General features: G+C 48.8%; 1 protein-coding gene across 1 annotated transcript in view; it reads right to left on the reverse strand.

Moving 5' to 3' along the window:
- The window catches only part of LOC144480149 (phosphoinositide 3-kinase adapter protein 1-like), a 188,628-nt gene extending 184,414 nt beyond the window's left edge, over positions 1-4,214 (reverse strand). The window contains exon 1 of the mRNA XM_078199293.1: positions 4,089-4,214. Coding sequence (XP_078055419.1) covers positions 4,089-4,137 — 49 coding nt within the window. The 5' untranslated portion in view covers positions 4,138-4,214. The remainder of the gene's footprint in view (positions 1-4,088) is intronic.
- Positions 4,215-20,379: the final 16,165 nt, after the last annotated feature.

Here is a 20,379-nt window from a genome sequence, read left to right on the forward strand (position 1 = left end):
GCCTGAAATTGTGAATATATGAACACTTGTTCAGTTTTGATTTGCCCCGCCGGCCTTTGTTTTAAAGGAGGGGTGAATGTGGTGAACCATAGTTGGTTACCACTATGAGTCACAGACCCTAACCACTCACTGGGTCCGCACTGTCAGAGCGCACATTCCAGACCCTAACTCACTGTCTCCGCACTGTCAGAGCACACATTCCAGACCCTAACCAGTTGCTGTCTCCGCACTGTCAGAGCGCACATTCCAGACCCTAACCACTCACTGTCTCCGCACTGTCAGAGCGCACATTCCAGACCCTAACCACTCACTGTCTCCGCACTGTCAGAGCGCACATTCCAGACCCTAACTCACTGTCTCCGCACTGTCAGAGCGCACATTCCAGACCCTAACCAGTCGCTGTCTCCGCACTGTCAGAGCACACATTCCAGACCCGAACCATTCGCTGTCTCCGCACTGTCAGAGCGCACATTCCAGAGCCTAACCACTCACTGTCTCCGCACTGTCAGAGCGCACATTCCAGACCCTAACCACTCGCTGTCTCCGCACTGTCAGAGTGCACATTCCAGAGCCTAACCACTCACTGTCTCCGCACTGTCAGAGTGCACATTCCAGACCCTAACCACTCACTGTCTCCGCACTGTCAGAGTGCACATTCCAGAGCCTAACCACTCACTGTCTCCGCACTGTCAGAGTGCACATTCCAGACCCTAACCACTCACTGTCTCCGCACTGTCAGAGCGCACATTCCAGACCCTAACCACTCACTGTTCCCGCACTGTCAGAGCGCACATTCCAGACCCTAACCACTCGCTGTCTCCGCACTGTCAGAGCGCACATTCCAGACCCTAACCACTCACTGTCTCCGCACTGTCAGAGCGCACATTCCAGAGCCTAACCACTCGCTGTCTCCCCCACCCCCACCCACACCCCCACACTCACATCACCCTCCCCCACTAACCTCACACACCTCCACCCACACCCCCACGTATACACCCACAGCCCCACACCCGTACCACCCACCCTCACCCCCACACTTGCATCATCCTCCCCCACTAACCTCACATACCTCCACACACACCCCCTCATACCTCACCCCCACACCTCCCTCCCCCCTGCACACACACTATCTCACACACTCACACTTCCTCAAAGCATGGCTCCAATATCCACCACTCCCTGGTGTGTATCTCCTGATGTGGTTAGCACAGCTGCTTCACAGCTCCAGGGACCCGGGTTCGATTCCCGGTTTGGGTCACTGTCTGTGTGGAGTTTGCACATTTTCCCCCTGTCTGTGTGGGTTTCCTACGGGTGCTCCGGTTTCCTTCCACAGTCCAAAGATGAGCGGGTTAGGTTGATTGGCCATGCTAAAATTGCCCCTTAGTGTCCTGAGATGTGCAGGTTAGAGGGATTAGCTGGTAAATGTGTAGGGATATGGGGGGAGGGCCGGGGTGGGATTGTGGTCGGCGCAGACTCGATGGGCCGAATGGCCTCTTTCTGCATTGAAGGGTTTCAGTGGTTTCTGTGATTTCTGTGATTGGCTGAGTTGCGGTTTGAATTTCTGAAACTATGGAAATGTCACAACAACAGCACAGCCGGAGAGGATGAATATTCCGAACCCGGACTCACTCAACTGAACCCATTAATGTGGCAGGAAATTCAACCCAATGCCCCCTCCCCCTCCCCCGGGTAGGAGAGGCAGTTGCCTTCACTGTTAGGGGGAAGAGTGTCCAGTGTAACTACCCCACACTGGGCACACTGCCCCCCACACCCTGCCCCACACTGGACACACTGCCCCCCACCCCCTGCCCCACACTGGGCACAATGCCCCCCACCCCCTGCCCCACACTGGGCACAATGCTCCCCACCCCCTGCCCCACACTGGACACAATGCCCCCCCACCCCCTGCCCCACACTGGACACACTGCCCCCCACCCCCTGCCCCACACTGGGCACAATGCCCCCCACCCCCTGCCCCACACTGGACACACTGCCCCCCACCCCCTGCCCCACACTGGACACACTGCCCCCCACCCCCTGCCCCACACTGGACACACTGCCCCCCACCCCCTGCCCCACACTGGGCACAATGCCCCCCACCCCCTGCCCCACACTGGACACACTGCCCCCCACCCCCTGCCCCACACTGGACACACTGCCCCCCACCCCCTGCCCCACACTGGACACAATGCTCCCCACCCCCTGCCCCACACTGGACACAATGCCCCCCCACCCCCTGCCCCACACTGGACACAATGCCCCCCCACCCCCTGCCCCACACTGGACACACTGCCCCCCACCCCCTGCCCCACACTGGACACACTGCCCCCCCCCCACCCCCTGCCCCACACTGGACACAATGCCCCCCCACCCCCTGCCCCACACTGGACACATTGCCCCCCACCCCCTGCCCCACACTGGGCACAATGCCTCCCACCCCCTGCCCCACACTGGGCACACTGCCCCCTGCCCCACACTGGGCACACTGCCCCCCACCCCCTGCCCCACACTGGACACAATGCCCCCCTGCCCCAGACTGAGCCTCAGGAATGAGAGACTCTCCAGGATCTGGCCAGCCTTTCACTGCATTGACACCAATTCACCGGAGCCTCACTCGCAGCATGGCTCCAATATCCACCTCTCCCTAATGGGTAACTTCCGATTTGCTGAGTTGCGGATTGAATTTCTGAAACTATGGAAACGTCACAACAACAGCACAGACGGAGATGAATATTCCGAACCCGGACTCACTCAACCCATTCTGTGTGGCAGGAAATTCAACCCAATGCCCCCTCCCCCTCCCCCGGGTAGGAGAGGCAGTTGCCTTCACTGTTCGGGAGGAGATTGTCCAGTGTAACTACCCCATACTGGACACACTGCCCCCACCCCCTGCCCCACACTGGACACACTGCCCCCACCCCCTGCCCCACACTAGACACACTGCCCCCCACCCCCTGCCCCACACTGGACACAATGCCCCCCCCACCCCCTGCCCCACACTGGACACAATGCCCCCACCCCCTGCCCCACACTGGACACAATGCCCCCTTTCCCTCCACCCCACATTGGGCACAATGCCCCCCACCCCCTGCCACGCACTGAATACAATGCCTCCCCCCGCACTGGGCACAATTCCCTTCCCCCCCCCCCCCCCCCCACTGGACACAATGCCTCCTCCCACACTGGACACACGTCCCGTCCCGTCCCCCACACTGGACACACTGCCCCCACCCCCTGCCCCACACTGGACACACTGCCCCCACCCCCTGCCCCACACTGGACACAATGCCTCCCATCCCCTGCCACACATTTGGATGTGGAGATGCCGGCGTTGGACTGGGGTGAACACAGTAAGAAGTCTCACAACACCAGGTTAAAGTCCAACAGGTTTATTTGGTAGCAAACGCCACGAGCTTTCGGAGCGCTGCTCCTTCGTCAGATGGAGTGGAAAATGGAGTGGAGTGGCGTTGGCTACCAAATAAACCTGTTGAACTTTAACCTGGTGTTGTGAGACTCCTTACACATTTTGACACAATGCCCCCCACCCCCTGCCACACACTGGACAAAATGCCCCCTTCCCCCGCCACAAACTGGACACAATGCCCCCTTCCCCCGCCACAAACTGGACACAATGCCCCCTTCCCCCGCCACAAACTGGACACAATGCCCCCCCACTCCCTGCCCCAGACTGAGCCTCGGGACGGGGCCTCTCTCTCTCAGTCAGAGACACTTAGTGAGAGACTTTCCGGGAACTGATCAGCCTTTCACTGAATTCACACCAATTCTCCCGCAAACCCTTCAATTTGAAACTTCTGAACGATAAACACTTCAATTATAAACTTTTAAATTGTCATCTTCTGAATTAAAATCTTTTAAATGATAAACTTTTAAGTTATAAACACTTTTAATTCTAAACCTCTCCAACATCCATGAGAAGTGTAACAAGAGATAAGGAAACACCCCAGGGTTCAGATGATCATTCTGGGTTTACTGTCTCTCTGTGGGTGTGTATTTGAATTTCATTCCCGGCTGTTTGAAGAGGAGGAAGAAGTTGAGGAAAGTTTGACAGACTACGCGGAGTTTTTTACCTGCTGCTGACATTGTTCCCGGAACCTGAGTCTCCACTTTCTGGGGCATCCCCTCCCCCTTCAGGCTGATCCCAGGCGGATTGCGGCTCCCGGAGTCCGCTCGCAGCCAGCCTCTACTCTCGGAGCCGCTGCGGAGCTCAAATCCGCTCCGAATTTCCTGCTTCTCTGCCCTGAGCCCTCACTTCCTCATCTCAAACCCCCAGAGCTCATTTCACTGGCGAGTAATCACTAGCCTCACATACACGACACAGCCAGACAGACATGTCGGAGCTGGGCACCCATGACACACGATGTGGCGATGCCGGAGTTGGACTGGGGTAAACACAGTAAGAAGTTTAACAACACCAGGTTAAAGTCCAACAGGTTTATTTAGTAGCAAATGCCATTAGCTTTCGGAGCCCTGCTCCTTTGTCAGACGGAGTGGATATCTCTCCAACTGACGAAGGAGCAGGGCCCGGAAAGCTAATGGTATTTGCTACTAAATAAACCTGTTGGACTTTGACCTGGTGTTGTTAAAACTCTTACCATACATGACACAGCCAGAGAGGTATGTCAGAGCTAGACATACATGACACAACCAGACATAAAGCCAGAGTGACAGAGTTACACATACATGTGAGAGCCAGACATTAATGCAGAACCAGAGGCGCACATTACAGACATTTCTGGACCAGACATACATGTCAGAGCCAAAGATATACATGACAGGACCAGACTAACATGGTCAGAGCTAAACATACATGTCACAGCCACATATGCATGTCAGAGACAGAGATATACATTACAGAGCTAGATGTATATGAAAAAAAAGACATATTTATCAGGGCCAGAGGCATACATGACAGAGTTAGGGCCAGAAATATATTAAGAAGTCTCACAACACCAGGTAAAGTCCAACAGGTTTATTTGGTAGCACAAGCCACTAGCTTTCGGAGCGCTGCTCCTTCACTGCTCCAGAAATATATGAAGTAAGGAGTTTAACAACATCAGGTTAAAGTCCAACAGGTTTATTTGGTAGCAAAAGCCACAAAGCTTTCGGAGCTGCAAGCCCCTTCTTCAGGTGAGGCCACTCACCGGAAGAAGGGGCTTGCAGCTCCGAAAGCTTGTGTGGCTTTTGCTACCAAATAAACCTGTTGGACTTTAACCTGGTGTTGTTAAACTTCTTACTGTGTTTACCCCAGTCCAACGCCGGCATCTCCACATCATGCCTAAAAATTGTCTGGAGGGAACTCACACCTTAACACACACATGTCAGAGGCAGACTCATGCATGTTAGAGCCAGAAAGATATATGTTAGTGACAGAGGCAAACACACCTATGTCAGAGCCCAACATATACATATATGTGATGATAATGTGCCTTTCAGAAATGTATTCATATCATGTTTCTTGTAAGGGGTATGTTTAAAATTCAGCTCTGTTCCAAACGGTGCCAATTTGTCTGCACCAGGCAGTTCACATGCTGAGCATACAGGCTAACGATTGATTTTAGCTAGGGATGTGTTTGTTTTAATCTGAGTTAATGCATTTTTGTTTATTTGGTTTTTCTCCTGGGGTTTCAGAGTGAGGTTCAGAAACATAGAAAAGCTACAGCACAAAACAGGCCCTTTGGCCCCACAAGTTGTGCCGAACATATCCCTACCTTTTAGGCCTACCTATAACACTCCATCCTATTAAGTCCCATGTACTCATCCAGGAGTCTCTTAAAAGACCCTATTGAGTTTGCCTCCACCACCACTGACGGCAGCTGATTCCACTCGCCCACCACCCTCTGTGTGAAAAACTTCCCCCTAACATTTCCCCTCTACCTACCCCCCAGCACCTTAAATCTGTGTCCTCTCGTAGCAGCCATTTCCACTCTGGGAAAAAGCCTCTGAGAGTCCACCCGATCTATGCCTCTTAACACCTTATATACCTCTATTAGGTCTCCTCTCATCCTACGTCTCTCCAAGGAGAAAAGACCGAGCTCCCTCAGCCTATCCTCATAAGGCATGCCACTCAATCCAGGCAACATCCTTGTAAATATCCTCTGCACCCTTTCAATCTTTTCCACATCCTTCCTGTAATGAGGCGACCAGAACTGAGCACAGTACTCCAAGTGGGGTCTGACGAGGGTCTTATATAGCTGCATCATTATCCCCGGACTCTTGAGCTCAATCCCTCGATTGATAAAGGCCAGCACACCATACGCCTTCTTAACCACCTCCTCCACCTGCGGGGCCTATTGTAGAGTCCTATGGACCCGGACCCCAAAGTCCTTCTGATCCTCCACAGTACTAAGTGTCTTTCCCTTTATATTGTACTCCTTCATCCCATTTGACCTGCCAAAATGGACCACTACGCATTTATCTGGGTTGAAGTCCATCTGCCACTTCTCCGCCCAGTCTTGCATCCTATTTATGTCCTTCTGTAACTTCTGACATCCCTCCAGACTATCCACAACCCCACCAACCTTTGTGTCGTCGGCAAACTTACCAACCCATCCCTCCACTTCCTCATCTAGGTCATTTATGAAAATGACAAACAGCAAGGGTCCCAGAACAGATCCCTGGGGCACACCACTGGTGACCGACCTCCATTTCGAAAAAGACCCATCTATACACACTCTCTGCCTCCTTTGGGCAAGCCAGTTCTGGATCCACAGGGCAGCAGCCCCTTGGATCCCATGCCCTCTCACTTTTCCTAGAAGCCTTGCATGGGGGACCTTATCGAACACCTTGCTAAAATCCATATAAACCACATCTACCGCTTTCCCTTTGTCAATGTGTTTAGTCACATTTTTGAAGAACTCCACCAGGCTCGTAAGGCACGATCTGCCTTTGACAAAGCCGTGCTGAGTATTCTTGTGCATACTAAACCTCTCTAAATGCTCATAAATCTTGTCCCTCAGGATCTTCTCCATCAGCCTACCAACCACTGAGGTTAGACTCACCGGTCGGTAATTTCCTGGGCTGTCCCTATACCCCTTCTTGAAAATAGGAACCACATCCGCAATCCTCCAATCCTCCGGCACCTCCCCTGTCTCTATCGATGACGCAAAGATCATCGCCAGAGGCTCTGCAATCTCATCCCTCACCTCCCACAGTAACCTGGGGTACATCCCATCCGGACCCGGCGACTTATCTATCTTGATGCCATTCAAAGATTCCAGCACAACCTCTTTGCTAAAGTTCACATACTCAATCCTTTCAGTCCACCGCACACCCGCAGTACATCCACCCAAGTCCTTCTCCTCTGTAAAAACCGAGGCAAAATACTCATTAAGCACCTCTGCCATTTCTACTGGTTCCGTACAGATTTTCCCGCCTTCACCTTTTATAGGCCCTATTCCTTCACATCTCATCCTTTTACTCTTCACATATTTATAGAATGCCTTAGGGTTTTCCTTAATCCTACCTGCCAAGGCCTTCTCGTGACCCCTTCTGGCTCTCCTAATTTCCTTCTTTAGTCCCTTCCTACGAGTCGTATATTCATCTAGATCCCTATCTTCGCCAAGCTCTCTGAACCTTTTGTACGCTTTCCTTTTCTTCTCGACTAGGTCCCGCACAGCTTTCGTGCACCACGGTTCCTTTAACCTACCAACTCCTCCCTGTCTGCTCGGAACGTTGTCCTGTAGAACTCAAGACAGACATTCCTTGAAAAACTGCCACCTCTCTTCAGTACATTTCCCCGAGAATACCTCCTTCCAATTCACTCCTCTAATTTGCTGCCTTATGTCTTCATACTTCCCCTTACTCCATATAAACGCTTTCCTAGCTTGCCTGATCCTCTCTTTTTCCAATGCAAGCATAAAGGAGATAGAGTTATGATCGTTATCCCCAAGATGCTCTCCCAATGAGAGATCTGACACCTGTCCAGGCTCATTGGTCAGTATCAGATCAAGTACAGCCTCTCCTCTTGTAGGCTTGTCCACATGCTGTGTCAGGAAACCCTCCTGAACATTCCTAACGAACTCCTCCCCCTCCAATCCCCTTACCCTAGGACTATTCCAATCTACGTTTGGGAAATTAAAGTCTCCCATCACAACAACTCTGCTATTATTGCAACTCTCCAGGATCTGTTTCCCTATCTGCTCCTCCACCTCCCTGTTACTATTGGGCGGCCTATAGAAAACTCCCAGCAAAGTGATCGACCCCTTCCCACTCCGAACTTCCACCCACAGAGACTCTGTGGACAATCCCTCCACAGCATACACCTTCTCTACAGCTGTGACACTATTCCTGATCAGCAGTGCCACTCCACCCCCTCTCTTGCCTCCCTCCCTGTCCTTCCTGAAACATGTAGACATATTTCAGATGGTATTTGCTACCAAATAAACCTGTTGGACTTTAACCTGGTGTTGTTAGACTTCTTACTGTGTTTACCCCAGTCCAACGCCGGCATCTCCACTACATAATTTAGAGCCAGAGACAGACATATTTAGGTACAAGTATGTTTGAGCTATGCACACACATGTTAGAACTAGATACATACGTGTAAACTTATGTTAAATCCACACTTAAAATATTATATTTACACTTCAAAATCATGTGGCCTGTGTTCACACAGCCCATTGCACTTCTATTTTTAGTAACATTTCAGTTAAAATGTAATAGTGCATGAAATAACTGGGTTCAAAACTGTAATCCGTGACTGTCACACAAACATCAACCCCCAGCCATTGGTTTCCATAGAGAGAGCTCAGACTCCCTTCCCATTGGAGCAGATCTGCCCCCTCGCCCCCAGACTCATTTACACCCGCCATCACCCCCTGCCCCACTCACTTTCCTAACCGCCTTCCAGTCACCATGGTTCCTACAGAGTCCCTCAGCACTCTTGCCCTGACTACTTTGCACTGCCTCAGATCATCTTGCCCCTGCCATCCTCCTGCTTCAGCTACCCATAATGACCACCCACCCCCTCAACCCACAAACCACCCTGGGCCTGCCATTCAAATCAGTTCCCAATTGCAAATGCAATCAAATCGGATCCATTCTCATGTGATCATCGTGGCGGCCACTGGAGGAGGGGTTGACACTCACTGGGGAGGGGCCCCAATACCCACTGGAGGAGGGGCTGATACTCATTGGAGGAGGGGTTGAGATTCCCTGGGGGAGGGGTTGACACTCACTGGGGAGGCGCTCCAATACCCATTGGAGGAGAGGCTGATACTCACTGGGGGAGGGGCTGATGCTCACTGGGGGAGGGGCTAATACTCACAGGGGGCGGGACTCCAAGACCCACTGGGGAGGGGCTGATACTCACCAAGTTGAGGCTGTCACGCTGGGGGAGGGGCTGTGATATTCACTGGGGAGGAGCTGATACTTATTGGGGGAGGGGCTGATACTCATTGGGGAGGGGCTGATGCTCACTGGGGGAGGGGCTGATACTCACTGGGGGAGGGGCTGATACTCACTGGGGAGGGGCTGAAACTCACTGGGGAGGGGCTGTAATGCTCACAGGGGAGGGGCTGTGATACTCACAAGGGAGGGCTGGTGCTCACTGGGGGAGCGGCTGGTGCTCACTGGGGGAGCGGCTGGTGCTCACTGGGGGAGCGGCTGATACTCACTGGGGGAGGGGCTGTGATACTCACAGGGGAGTATCATCCGAAAAATGGCAGATGGAGTTTAACCCTGATAAATGTGAGGTGATTCATTTTGGTAGGACAAATTTAAATATGGATTACAGGGTCAACAGCAGGATTCTGAGGAGTGTGGAGGAACAGAGAGATCTTGGGGTTCATATCCACAGGTCTCTGAAGGTTGCCACTCAAGTGGATAGAGCCGTGAAGAAGTGTGTTAGTGTTTATTAACAGGGGGTTGCTGTTTAAGAGCCGTGGGGTTATGCTGCAACTGTACAGGACCTCGGTGAGACCACATTTGGAATATTGTGTGCAGTTCTGGTCACCTCACTATAAGAAGGATGTGGAAGCATTGGAGAGAGTGCAGAGGAGATTTACCAGGATGCTGCCTGGTTTGGAGGGCAGGTCTTATGAGGAAAGGTTGAGGGAGCTAGGGCTGTTCTCTTTAGAGCGGAGGAGGATGAGAGGCGACTTAATAGAGGTTTATAAGATGAGGGGGATAGATAGAGTGGACGTTCAGAGACTATTTCCTCGGGTGGATGGAGCTGTTACTAGGGGGCATAACTATAAGGTTCATGGTGGGAGATATAGGAGGGATGTCCGAGGTAGGTTCTTTACTCAGAGAGTGGTTGGGGTGTGGAATGGACTGCCTGCAGTGATAGTGGAGTCAGACACTTTAGGAACATTTAAGCGGTTATTGGATAGGCACATGGAGCACACTAGGTTGATAGGGAGTGGGATAGCTTGATCTTGGTTTCGGACAAAGCTCGGCACAACATCGAGGGCCGAAGGGCCTGTACTGTGCTGTACTGTTCTATGTTCTATGTTCTATGGGAGGGGCTGTGATATGGGGAGGGGCTGTGATACTCACAGGGGAGGGGCTGTGATACGGGGGAGGGGCTGTGATACTCACAGGGGGAGTGCTGATACTCATATAGAACAGTACAGCACAGTACAGGCCCTTCGGCCCTCGATATTGTGCCAAGCTTAGTCCAAAACCAAGATCAAGCTATCCCACTCCCTATCATTCTGGTGTGCTCCATGTGCCTATGAAATAACCACTGGAAAGTTCCTAAAGTTCCACTATCACTGCAGGCAGTCCATTCCACACCCCAACCACTCTCGGAGTAAAGAACCTACCTCAGACATCCCTCCTATATCTCCCACCATGAACCTTATAGTTATGCCCCCCAGTAACAGCTACATTCACCCGAGGAAAGAGTCTCTGAACGTTCACTCTATCTATCCCCCTCATCTTATAAACCTCTATTAAGTCGCCTCTCATCCTCCTCCGCTCTAAAGAGAAAAGCACAAGTTCCCTCAACCTTTCCTCATAAGACCTACCCTCCAAACCAGGCAGCATCCTGGTAAATCTCCTCTGCACTCTCTCCAATGCTTCCACATCCTTCTTATAGTGAGGTGACCAGGACTGCACACAATATTCCAAATGTGGTCTCACCAAGGTCCTGTACAGTTGCAGCATAACCCCACGGCTCTTAAACTCAAACCCCCTGTTAATAAAAGCTAACACACTATAGGCTTTCTTCACGGCTCTATCCACTTGAGTGGCAACCTGCAGAGATCTGTGGATATGAACCTCAAGATCTCTCTGTTCCTCCACATTCCTCAGAACCCTGCCGTTGACCCTATAATCCGCATTCAAATTAGTCCTACCAAAATGAATCACCTCGCACTTATCAGGGTTAAACTCCATCTGCCATTTTTCAGCCCAGCTCTGCATCCTATCAATGTCTCTTTGCAGCCTACAACAGCCCTCCACCTCATCCACTACTCCACCAATCTTGGTGTCATCAGCAAATTTACTGACCCACCCTTCAGCCCCCTCCTCCAAGTCATTGATAAAAATCACAAATAGCAGAGGACCCAGCACTGATCCCTGTGGTACACCACTGGTAACTGGTCTTCAGTCTGAAAACTTTCCATCCACCGCCACCCTCTGTCTTCTATGAGATAGCCAGTTACTTATCCAATCGGCCAAATTTCCCTCTATCCCACACCGCCTTACTTTCTTCATGAGCCGACCATGGGGAACCTCATCAAACACCTTACTAAAATCCATGTATATGACATCAACTGCTCTACCTTCATCTACACACTTAGTTACCTCCTCAAAGAATTCAATCAAATTTGTGAGGCAAGACTTACCCTTCACGAATCCGTGTTGACTATCCCGGATTAAGCTGCATCTTTCCAAATGGTCATAAATCCTATCGCTCAGGACCTTTTCCATTAACTTACCGACCACCGAAGTAAGACTAAGTGCTCTCCCACAAAGAAATCTAACACTTGGCCCGGTTCATTACCCAGTACCAAGTCCAATGTGGCCCCACCTCTTGTCGGCCTTTCCACATATTGTGTCAGGAAACCCTCCTGCACACACTGTACAAAAACTGCCCCATCCGAACTATTCGACCTAAAAAGGTTCCAATCAATATTTGGAAAGTTAAAGTCACCCATGACAACTACCCTGTGGCCTCCACACCTATCCATAATCTGCTTTGCAATTTCTTCCTCCACATCTCTATTACTACTTGGGGGCCTATAGTAAACTCCTGTTGTAGGGAAATATCCCTTACCAGTGCAGAATAGAAGTTGAGTCGCAAATCAAGGTTCAAAGCGTGTCTTTATTGTACAATTACTGGGATCCCAGGGAGACCCCCGTAGCCAGCTCAGAAACAGTGGCTTGGCCACGTTGATCTCAATTAAATCACATCAGCTCTGGATCTTTATAGGGATCCAAAATTCGCGCGGGAACATTTGATTATGCCTTTTTTTACACAATGTATAAAGTGGTCTGTCAGTTTCAAAAGTCCCTAGGAAGTTTCATGGATTAGCATTTGTATGGTGTGTGTTCGTGTTAATGGGATTACTTGGTCCTGCCCCGGTGTCTAAATGCGTTTCCCATTACTATCTCTATGTGTCCTCTTATTTAAATTGATCCTATTGTTCCGTGTCTGTGTTTCCTGCTTGTGAGATTGAGTGTTAATGTCATCCTGTCCTGTTGGGTGTCTGGGGTATTTCATTCTTAACCTTTTATCCTTATCTCTTAGTTTATCAGATTTTTATGTCTGCCTTGGCCGAATTGGTAATATTTCAGTGATAGCTTGGTTTTGATAACCCACTCTCTGTCTCGTTTCATAGGGATCTTGATCTTCCTTGGCCAGTTTAAAATGCAGCTATGCGCTGTTGCTAGGCAGATTAGGGATCTTCCGTGGTTTCTGAAATTCGTGAGTCTCTCAGCTGTGCAGGGGGAGACCCGATCGAATATCCATCCGGGGGTGCCCCTCTGCATTGTTGGCCCGTTATGAGTGGTGCCAATTAGTCCAATAAAAATATGTTTGATGATACAAATATGGTTTTCTGGAAAATTTCCTCCTTCAGTCCCTCCTCTCGTCCAGGGGGTGCCATTCATGGCTGACCCCCCATGGACGACCTTCAGAGGAACAGTGATTTGTACAGCTGTTGTCCTTGCCGTTGTTCCTCCTCTTCTGGGTCGTTGTTAAGTTCTTGCATCTGGATACTGGCAGTGGGTAGCATTCTTGATGTAATATTTGCACATATCACTTTAATACAGGTTAGGCCAAGGCAGAGTGTGAACAGGATGGCTACTACTAGGATTAATCCCTTCATAATATATGCTCCCCAAACTGTGTTAAACAGCCATCCTAACCACCCATCAGTCCCTGTTAACCCCTGTTTAAAGTTATCCAATTGCTTTTGTATCCCGGACATGGCTGCTGTTATGTTTAGTGTCTCGTCGTGTACGTATGTGATGCATTTTTCCTTGATGATGGTGCATACCCCCCCTTGTCTGGCTAGCTGATAGTCCACCGCATATCTCGTTTGTTGTGTGTATAGTCTGAGTTCTGCGAGTTCTTGGTCAATTGCGCCTAATGCTTGTAGGGTGTTGTTTCCTAAAATGGTCAGTCCACATATGAAGAAGTTCCTATTACTGGCACTGATCACCCCTGCGGCGCCTCCCAGGGATAGTGTCCCCAGAAATCCATATCCTAAAGAAGACCCTAGTGTGACAGGGGCCTGCCAGTCGGAGCAAAATTCTGCGCTGATGGCCCTGGTCACTATGCGTTTCTGGACATGCCCTTCACTTGGGCATGGAACCGTGAGAGGTCTGATTGTCCCTACGGAAAAGAACCTTGGAGGCCTGTCTGTGGCCGTCATATATACATTTTTAAATAAAACACGTACCCGTCTTTAACCCGATAACATGCATTACCCCGGTGTCGTTTGACCGCATGGCCCCATCTTGTGGAACCTTCCCTCCCCCTGGACTGTCCACTTGATTGTACCGCTTGGTGAGAATCAAATGGATATGTCCCTGAGGCTGAGCTTACGTGGGTGCTGTTGCACTTGCCACACATAAGCTGCCTACCCGCGGTGACTGCAATGCATTTTTGTTGCTTGCAGTCACAAGTGAAGTGTCCTTCCCGGACCCGGCACTCCTGGAGAGCACAATGTGCCTCAGTGCACGAATCATTTTTAGGGACAAAGGCATGCACGCACCCCCATCCCTCTCCCTTAAAACATTGTGGGTAGTTCCCATGTGTCTCCTCCGGTTGGGGTCCCGTCCCCCTTAGAATTCCCGGCTCAGTGAGCTCTACACACCTTCCTTGTATCCCTTGCTTAAAGTACCCAATATGTTCTTTGCAGGGTGCCCCCGATGTGTCAATAGTGAATAACTCTTGTGGGAGCCACCCTGGTGTTGCGATGAATAGGGAGTTTACTGATCGCGCTGAGGGGTAACAAGCGGTCCTATTCCCATAGATCTGGATGTGTGTTTTCAGGAATAGGTTTCCTTCCATGATTGGTGGTTCTGCTCCCCTAACCCCCATATGTTGGAGTGTATTTACAATGGTCAGGGTTATTATCAGATATGTCCCTGTTCCCATATCGCTCTTTTTTTTTTCAACAGTATTTTACAATTACAGTATATACAGAAAATAAACAGGCAATTAAATTAAAAGTAGTTGGTTCCGACGTCTTGATAGTAGATCTGGTCCTGGTTCCTGTGGAAGTTGAATGAGCAAAACGGTATTTTTTTAGTTCATTTGTCCTCATATAGTTTTAATTGGGTCCAGTGTTTCCAGACCCCCTGTCCCCTTATATCTATACAGGCACAGGTATCTCCGCTAATAATGACCTCGTAAGGTCCGTGCCATCTTGGGGCAAATCCTGGTTTTGCAGGAAGCACTTTTGTTAATACCCGGCTCCCGGCTTTTGGGACTTCTGGTAATATTTCTGAGTCCCCCTCTGCGTCGACCTGTGCCTGATTAGAAATTACGGACCGGCGCATCCCCTTCAATTGGGTGCTAAGGTCTCGGATGTATTGTCGGATACATCCATTCATTTGTATGTAGTCTTATCAAAAGACATCGCTTTCCCCATTAAAATCACATGCCATACAGTTCCGATCTTTATATGAATACTCTTACACTATCTCTAATTTGATCATTTGTTTGCGTGCAAGTGCCGCACCACAGTACTTCACAAAATAATTATGTCTTTATCAATATTCAATATAGTATATGAATATATCATACAAAGTTGGTTAAGGCTTTTCAGGATTTGATGTTATTCTTGTGTCTATATGGCAGTGCTATACTGTATAATAAAAATAATCAAGCGGCAGTTGTATCATACCACTTTACACATCGTACCCGTGATATCCAAACCCTTTTAATTTAAGCCGTTTCTTTTTTTTAAACTGAGCTCCAGATCGAAACCCCCGCACTCTAGGAAAAGTAACAGGCGCCGAATCAAAATCAAAGCAGGTACAATACATACCAGTTATTTGATTAGGAACATTTTGGTTTCTTAACTGGCTAGGTTTTAAGCTTTGCAGTGCTTTTATATTTGGCAAACCTTGAACCTTGATGGCTCATGAAATTCCGACGGCAGTACATAATTTTAACTAGTTCAGAATACTAAACTATCTGACGTTCGCAAATCGCGATATTCTGCGATTAATACTGTATTTCACTGACTTGATATACTTTAAACTAATTCATAGACCTCAGTCTTTTGTTCCTGCTTTTCTACCTTTCCACAAAATAACTTATTTTCTTCTCTTAACTCCTCAACTAACTCTTATAATTTCTACTTCAAGACAAAGGAAAGAGCACATGCTTCCTTCCAAGGTTTAAATCCTTTCTTAACATTAAAACAAACAACAACAAAGCATCCACGCAACCACTTTGTTTAAACACACACACACACACATGGAAGCTTCCAAAAGTCATTCCACAGTACATCCTTTTTCATTCAAACTTATCATTTCAGACTGGGATGAGTGTAAAACATTCAAAGAGAATACTGAACATTGATTAAGACAATCGCTTTTATTCTTCTTTCTTCCAAACTGTAATTGACTCAAAGCAGAAGTAAATTCAAGAAATCCTATCACTTGAATCTTTACAGTTTTAACACTCTCCCAGCCCCCCTGAGGCTAAACCAAGGTGCAATGTACTGCACCTACTGCCTGTAGCAAACATTCCACAGGAACAAAGAGCTCCCTGCTCTCAATCTAATTACTACAACAACCACCTACATTCGACAAGCTACCAGATCTCACAAACACACTGAAATACAAAAACTAAGATCTCTCCTATCCATCTGCTGCCTTTCCCCTGGCGTAAAAGGCTTATAGGTTGCCTTTGGTTGTGCTAACGTCCCTCCTCTCGTGACTGGCGCTAGATTATAATTTTCTACGTTTTCTTCTGATGCTGGAGTGGCTGTATGTTTCTGCACTGACTCGTATGGGCGCCGAGGGTCCGTTTCCTCTGATCTCTGCGTTATCTCCGCAGTGTGGTTTCTGTATTCTAATTCCCTCACTCTCTCCTGTAATACTTTAATTTGCTCTGTCTCTTTGTGTCTCTCCTCCATAGAGGCATTTACTTCCTCAATTAGTCCAGCTAACTGGGTCACTAATATTACTCCCATTACTTTTGTTTTGTCCCGTTTAACTCCGTCTACCCACTTTCTTTGATCTTCTAAAGTTTGTGATGTGTTCCACCCGTTCCGTTTCATCTTTGCAACAATCGCTTCTCTGGCTAACAGATACTTCAAAATGAGAGCTACTGCAGTTTCTCCCTTAACAACGTGGTCTGCCATTTTTCTGTCTAGCAGTCCTGCAACCCCCGTATGCTGGCTGCTACAGTAAAAGTGCCTCAACTCTCTCCCTTATCTCCTGTCACTGATACTGCCCCAGCACCGTCTGTATTGCTGTAGGTTCTCGTAGTGAGGTTCCAGTGGGTCTCTTTCCCCTGGGCTCCCCCAACTATTCCTGACACCTCACGCTTGGACTATTTTGTGTTGTCTTATTGGGATGTGTGCTGGTTGTTTAGTGGGTTTGTCCGCCCCTGTTCCCAGCCCCTCTAAGTACAACGCCTCCCGCTCGGCCACCACCCCCACTAGCAGGGTTGATCCGTTACCCCCCAAAACCGGGTATCCTGCTATGGGCTGTGGTGTTCCCTACAGACGAACAAGGTTATCAAACTCCGCCCGGGTCCCTAATGGATCCTCCGTCGTCGTGTCTCTTGGTCAGGATGGATCGGGTCCCCTTTTCCTCAACACTTACACACATGTATTCTGTTATCAAAGCCCCTGTTATAGTTAGTAACTGTATCGACTCTGAGGTTGTTCGTCCCTTCAGAGTCAGTGTTGTCACCCGATTTACACTGTCCGTGCCTTGCACCCTGAGTGCCTGTGCCTCTTAGCGCCCGCTTCAAAACCCAACCTTAGCGTGGGAGATTTCTCCTCTTAACGTCCAGTTTAGGGTAGGGCACCTTGAGTCAAGCACTCCCTTGTCCTATTGCCTTGGCACAGACAGTGGTTTCATTTACAATCCTGGGTTAGTTACACCAATTAGTTCTGCATGCGGTACTTATCTTTATATTAGTCTTAATTCCTGTTATCAAATAGCCCAAAACCTGTTATCTTTACCTCTGGTCCTTTACTCCTATTAAAGTTAAAAGTTACTTACCTTCTTCCACGCGGTCGTTCTGACCTGTACCTCTTTAGTGCGGACTTCTGTTTCAATTTAAAAACTTAGGCAAGATTATACAGTTCTACAAGACAACAATACTTAAAACAGACAAACCCTAACCCTTAAAGGTACCTCACTTTGAACGGAGACCTGCACTCGCCTTTGACTGCTCTGGATTTGTATCAGATTCGTTTAAATTTGATCCCGACTTTCAAACTGTGGCCATCAGTCAGAAGTCAGATATCAAATCCTGCCGACTACGCCATTTTGTTGTAGGGAAATATCCCTTACCAGTGCAGAATAGAAGTTGAGTCGCAAATCAAGGTTCAAAGCGTGTCTTTATTGTACAATTACTGGGATCCCAGGGAGACCCCCGTAGCCAGCTCAGAAACAGTGGCTTGGCCACGTTGATCTCAATTAAATCACATCAGCTCTGGATCTTTATAGGGATCCAAAATTCGCGCGGGAACATTTGATTATGCCTTTTTTTACACAATGTATAAAGTGGTCTGTCAGTTTCAAAAGTCCCTAGGAAGTTTCATGGATTAGCATTTGTATGGTGTGTGTTCGTGTTAATGGGATTACTTGGTCCTGCCCCGGTGTCTAAATGCGTTTCCCATTACTATCTCTATGTGTCCTCTTATTTAAATTGATCCTATTGTTCCGTGTCTGTGTTTCCTGCTTGTGAGATTGAGTGTTAATGTCATCCTGTCCTGTTGGGTGTCTGGGGTATTTCATTCTTAACCTTTTATCCTTATCTCTTAGTTTATCAGATTTTTATGTCTGCCTTGGCCGAATTGGTAATATTTCAGTGATAGCTTGGTTTTGATAACCCACTCTCTGTCTCGTTTCATAGGGATCTTGATCTTCCTTGGCCAGTTTAAAATGCAGCTATGCGCTGTTGCTAGGCAGATTAGGGATCTTCCGTGGTTTCTGAAATTCGTGAGTCTCTCAGCTGTGCAGGGGGAGACCCGATCGAATATCCATCCGGGGGTGCCCCTCTGCATTGTTGGCCCGTTATGAGTGGTGCCAATTAGTCCAATAAAAATATGTTTGATGATACAAATATGGTTTTCTGGAAAATTTCCTCCTTCACTCCTAACAACGTGACTGCTCCTTTCCTATTTCTAACTTCAGCCTATATTACCTCAGCAGGCAGATCCCCCTCGAAGTGCCTTTCCGCAGCCGTTAAACTATCCTTGATTAACAATGCTACTCTTCCACCACTTTTACCACCTTCCCTACTCTTACTGAAACATCTATACCCCGGAACTCCCAACAACCATTCCCGTCCCTGTTCTAACCATGTCTCTGTAATGGCCAGAACATCATAGCCCCAAGTACCAATCTACGCTCCAAGTTCACCTACCTTATTCCGGATGCTCCTTGCATTGGAGTAGACACACGTCAACCCACCTCCCTGTCTGCCGGTACACTCCTGCGACCTTGACCCTCAAGTACCTCACTACACTCAACACTGGCTTCTAGACTACAGCTTGTTTTCCCATCCCCCTGACAAATTCATTTAAACCCCCCCCGAAGAGCCGTAGCAAATTTTCCTCCCAGGATATTGGTGCCCCTCTGGTTCAGGTGCAAACCGTCCTGTTTGTACAGGTCCCACCTCCCCCAGAATGTGCTCCAATTATCCATGTAACTGAAACCCTCCCTCCTACACCATCCCTGCAACCACGTGTTTATCTGCACTCTCTCCCTGTTCCTCCACTCGCTATCACGTGGCACCGGCAACAAACCAGAGGTGACAACATGGTTTGTCCTGGCTCTCAGCTTCCACCCTCGCTCCTACTCACTGGGGGAGGGGCTGTGATACCCAATGGTTGGTTGTGTAGAGTTTGAATATTGATGAAAAGAGAGACATGTTGCTGAAACTTGCCAACCTACACTCATCAGGGCAAATTCCCAAATCTCAATTTCAAGCGATCAGAACTGTTTCAACAACATGAGAAAAGGGTGCTGACATTTTACAAGTTTGACTCTGACTGGCTGAGCTGTTGCCATGGTGAAAGCGGTCGGGGGACTAGGCTCCCCAGGATTCTGACCTATTTTTTAAAAAGCCGCAAGTCTGAATATGTTCCTTCTGTTTGCAGAAAACAGGTCCCCATGTTTTTTTTATTCATTCATGGGACACGGGCGTCACTGGCTGGCCAGCATTTATTGCCCATCCCTAGTTGCCCTTGGAGGACAGTTGAGAGTCAACCACATTGCTGTGGCTCTGGAGTCACATGTAGGCCAGACCGGGTAAGGACGGCAGATTTCCTTCCCTAACGACATTAGTGACCTAGATGGGTTTTCCTGACAATCGTTTCATGGTTATCAGTAGATTCTTAATTCCAGATTTTTTAAATTGAATTCAAATTTCACTATCTGCCGTGTTGGGATTCGAACCCGGGTCCCCAGAACATTAGCTGAGTTTCTGGATGAATAGCCTTGCGATAATACTACGAGGCCATCGCCTTCCCATGTGTGAACGTGTGACACTTCTAGCCATGAATGAGCCATGGGAATCGTAGTGGACAGGACATGGACCATGCAAAGATCCATTGTCCTGAGGTGGGATTTTCCGACCTTGGGATGAGCGTGGCCGAAAAACCCCACCCCACAAGTTCAACTGATTATCTTAACTTGGTTGTTAGTGTAGCTATTAGCACAGTCAGGATTATTCAGTAGGTGCTGCCCAATTGCAAAATCACA

Source organism: Mustelus asterias, chromosome 28, assembly GCF_964213995.1.
Source record: "Mustelus asterias chromosome 28, sMusAst1.hap1.1, whole genome shotgun sequence".
Lineage (NCBI taxonomy): Eukaryota > Metazoa > Chordata > Chondrichthyes > Carcharhiniformes > Triakidae > Mustelus > Mustelus asterias.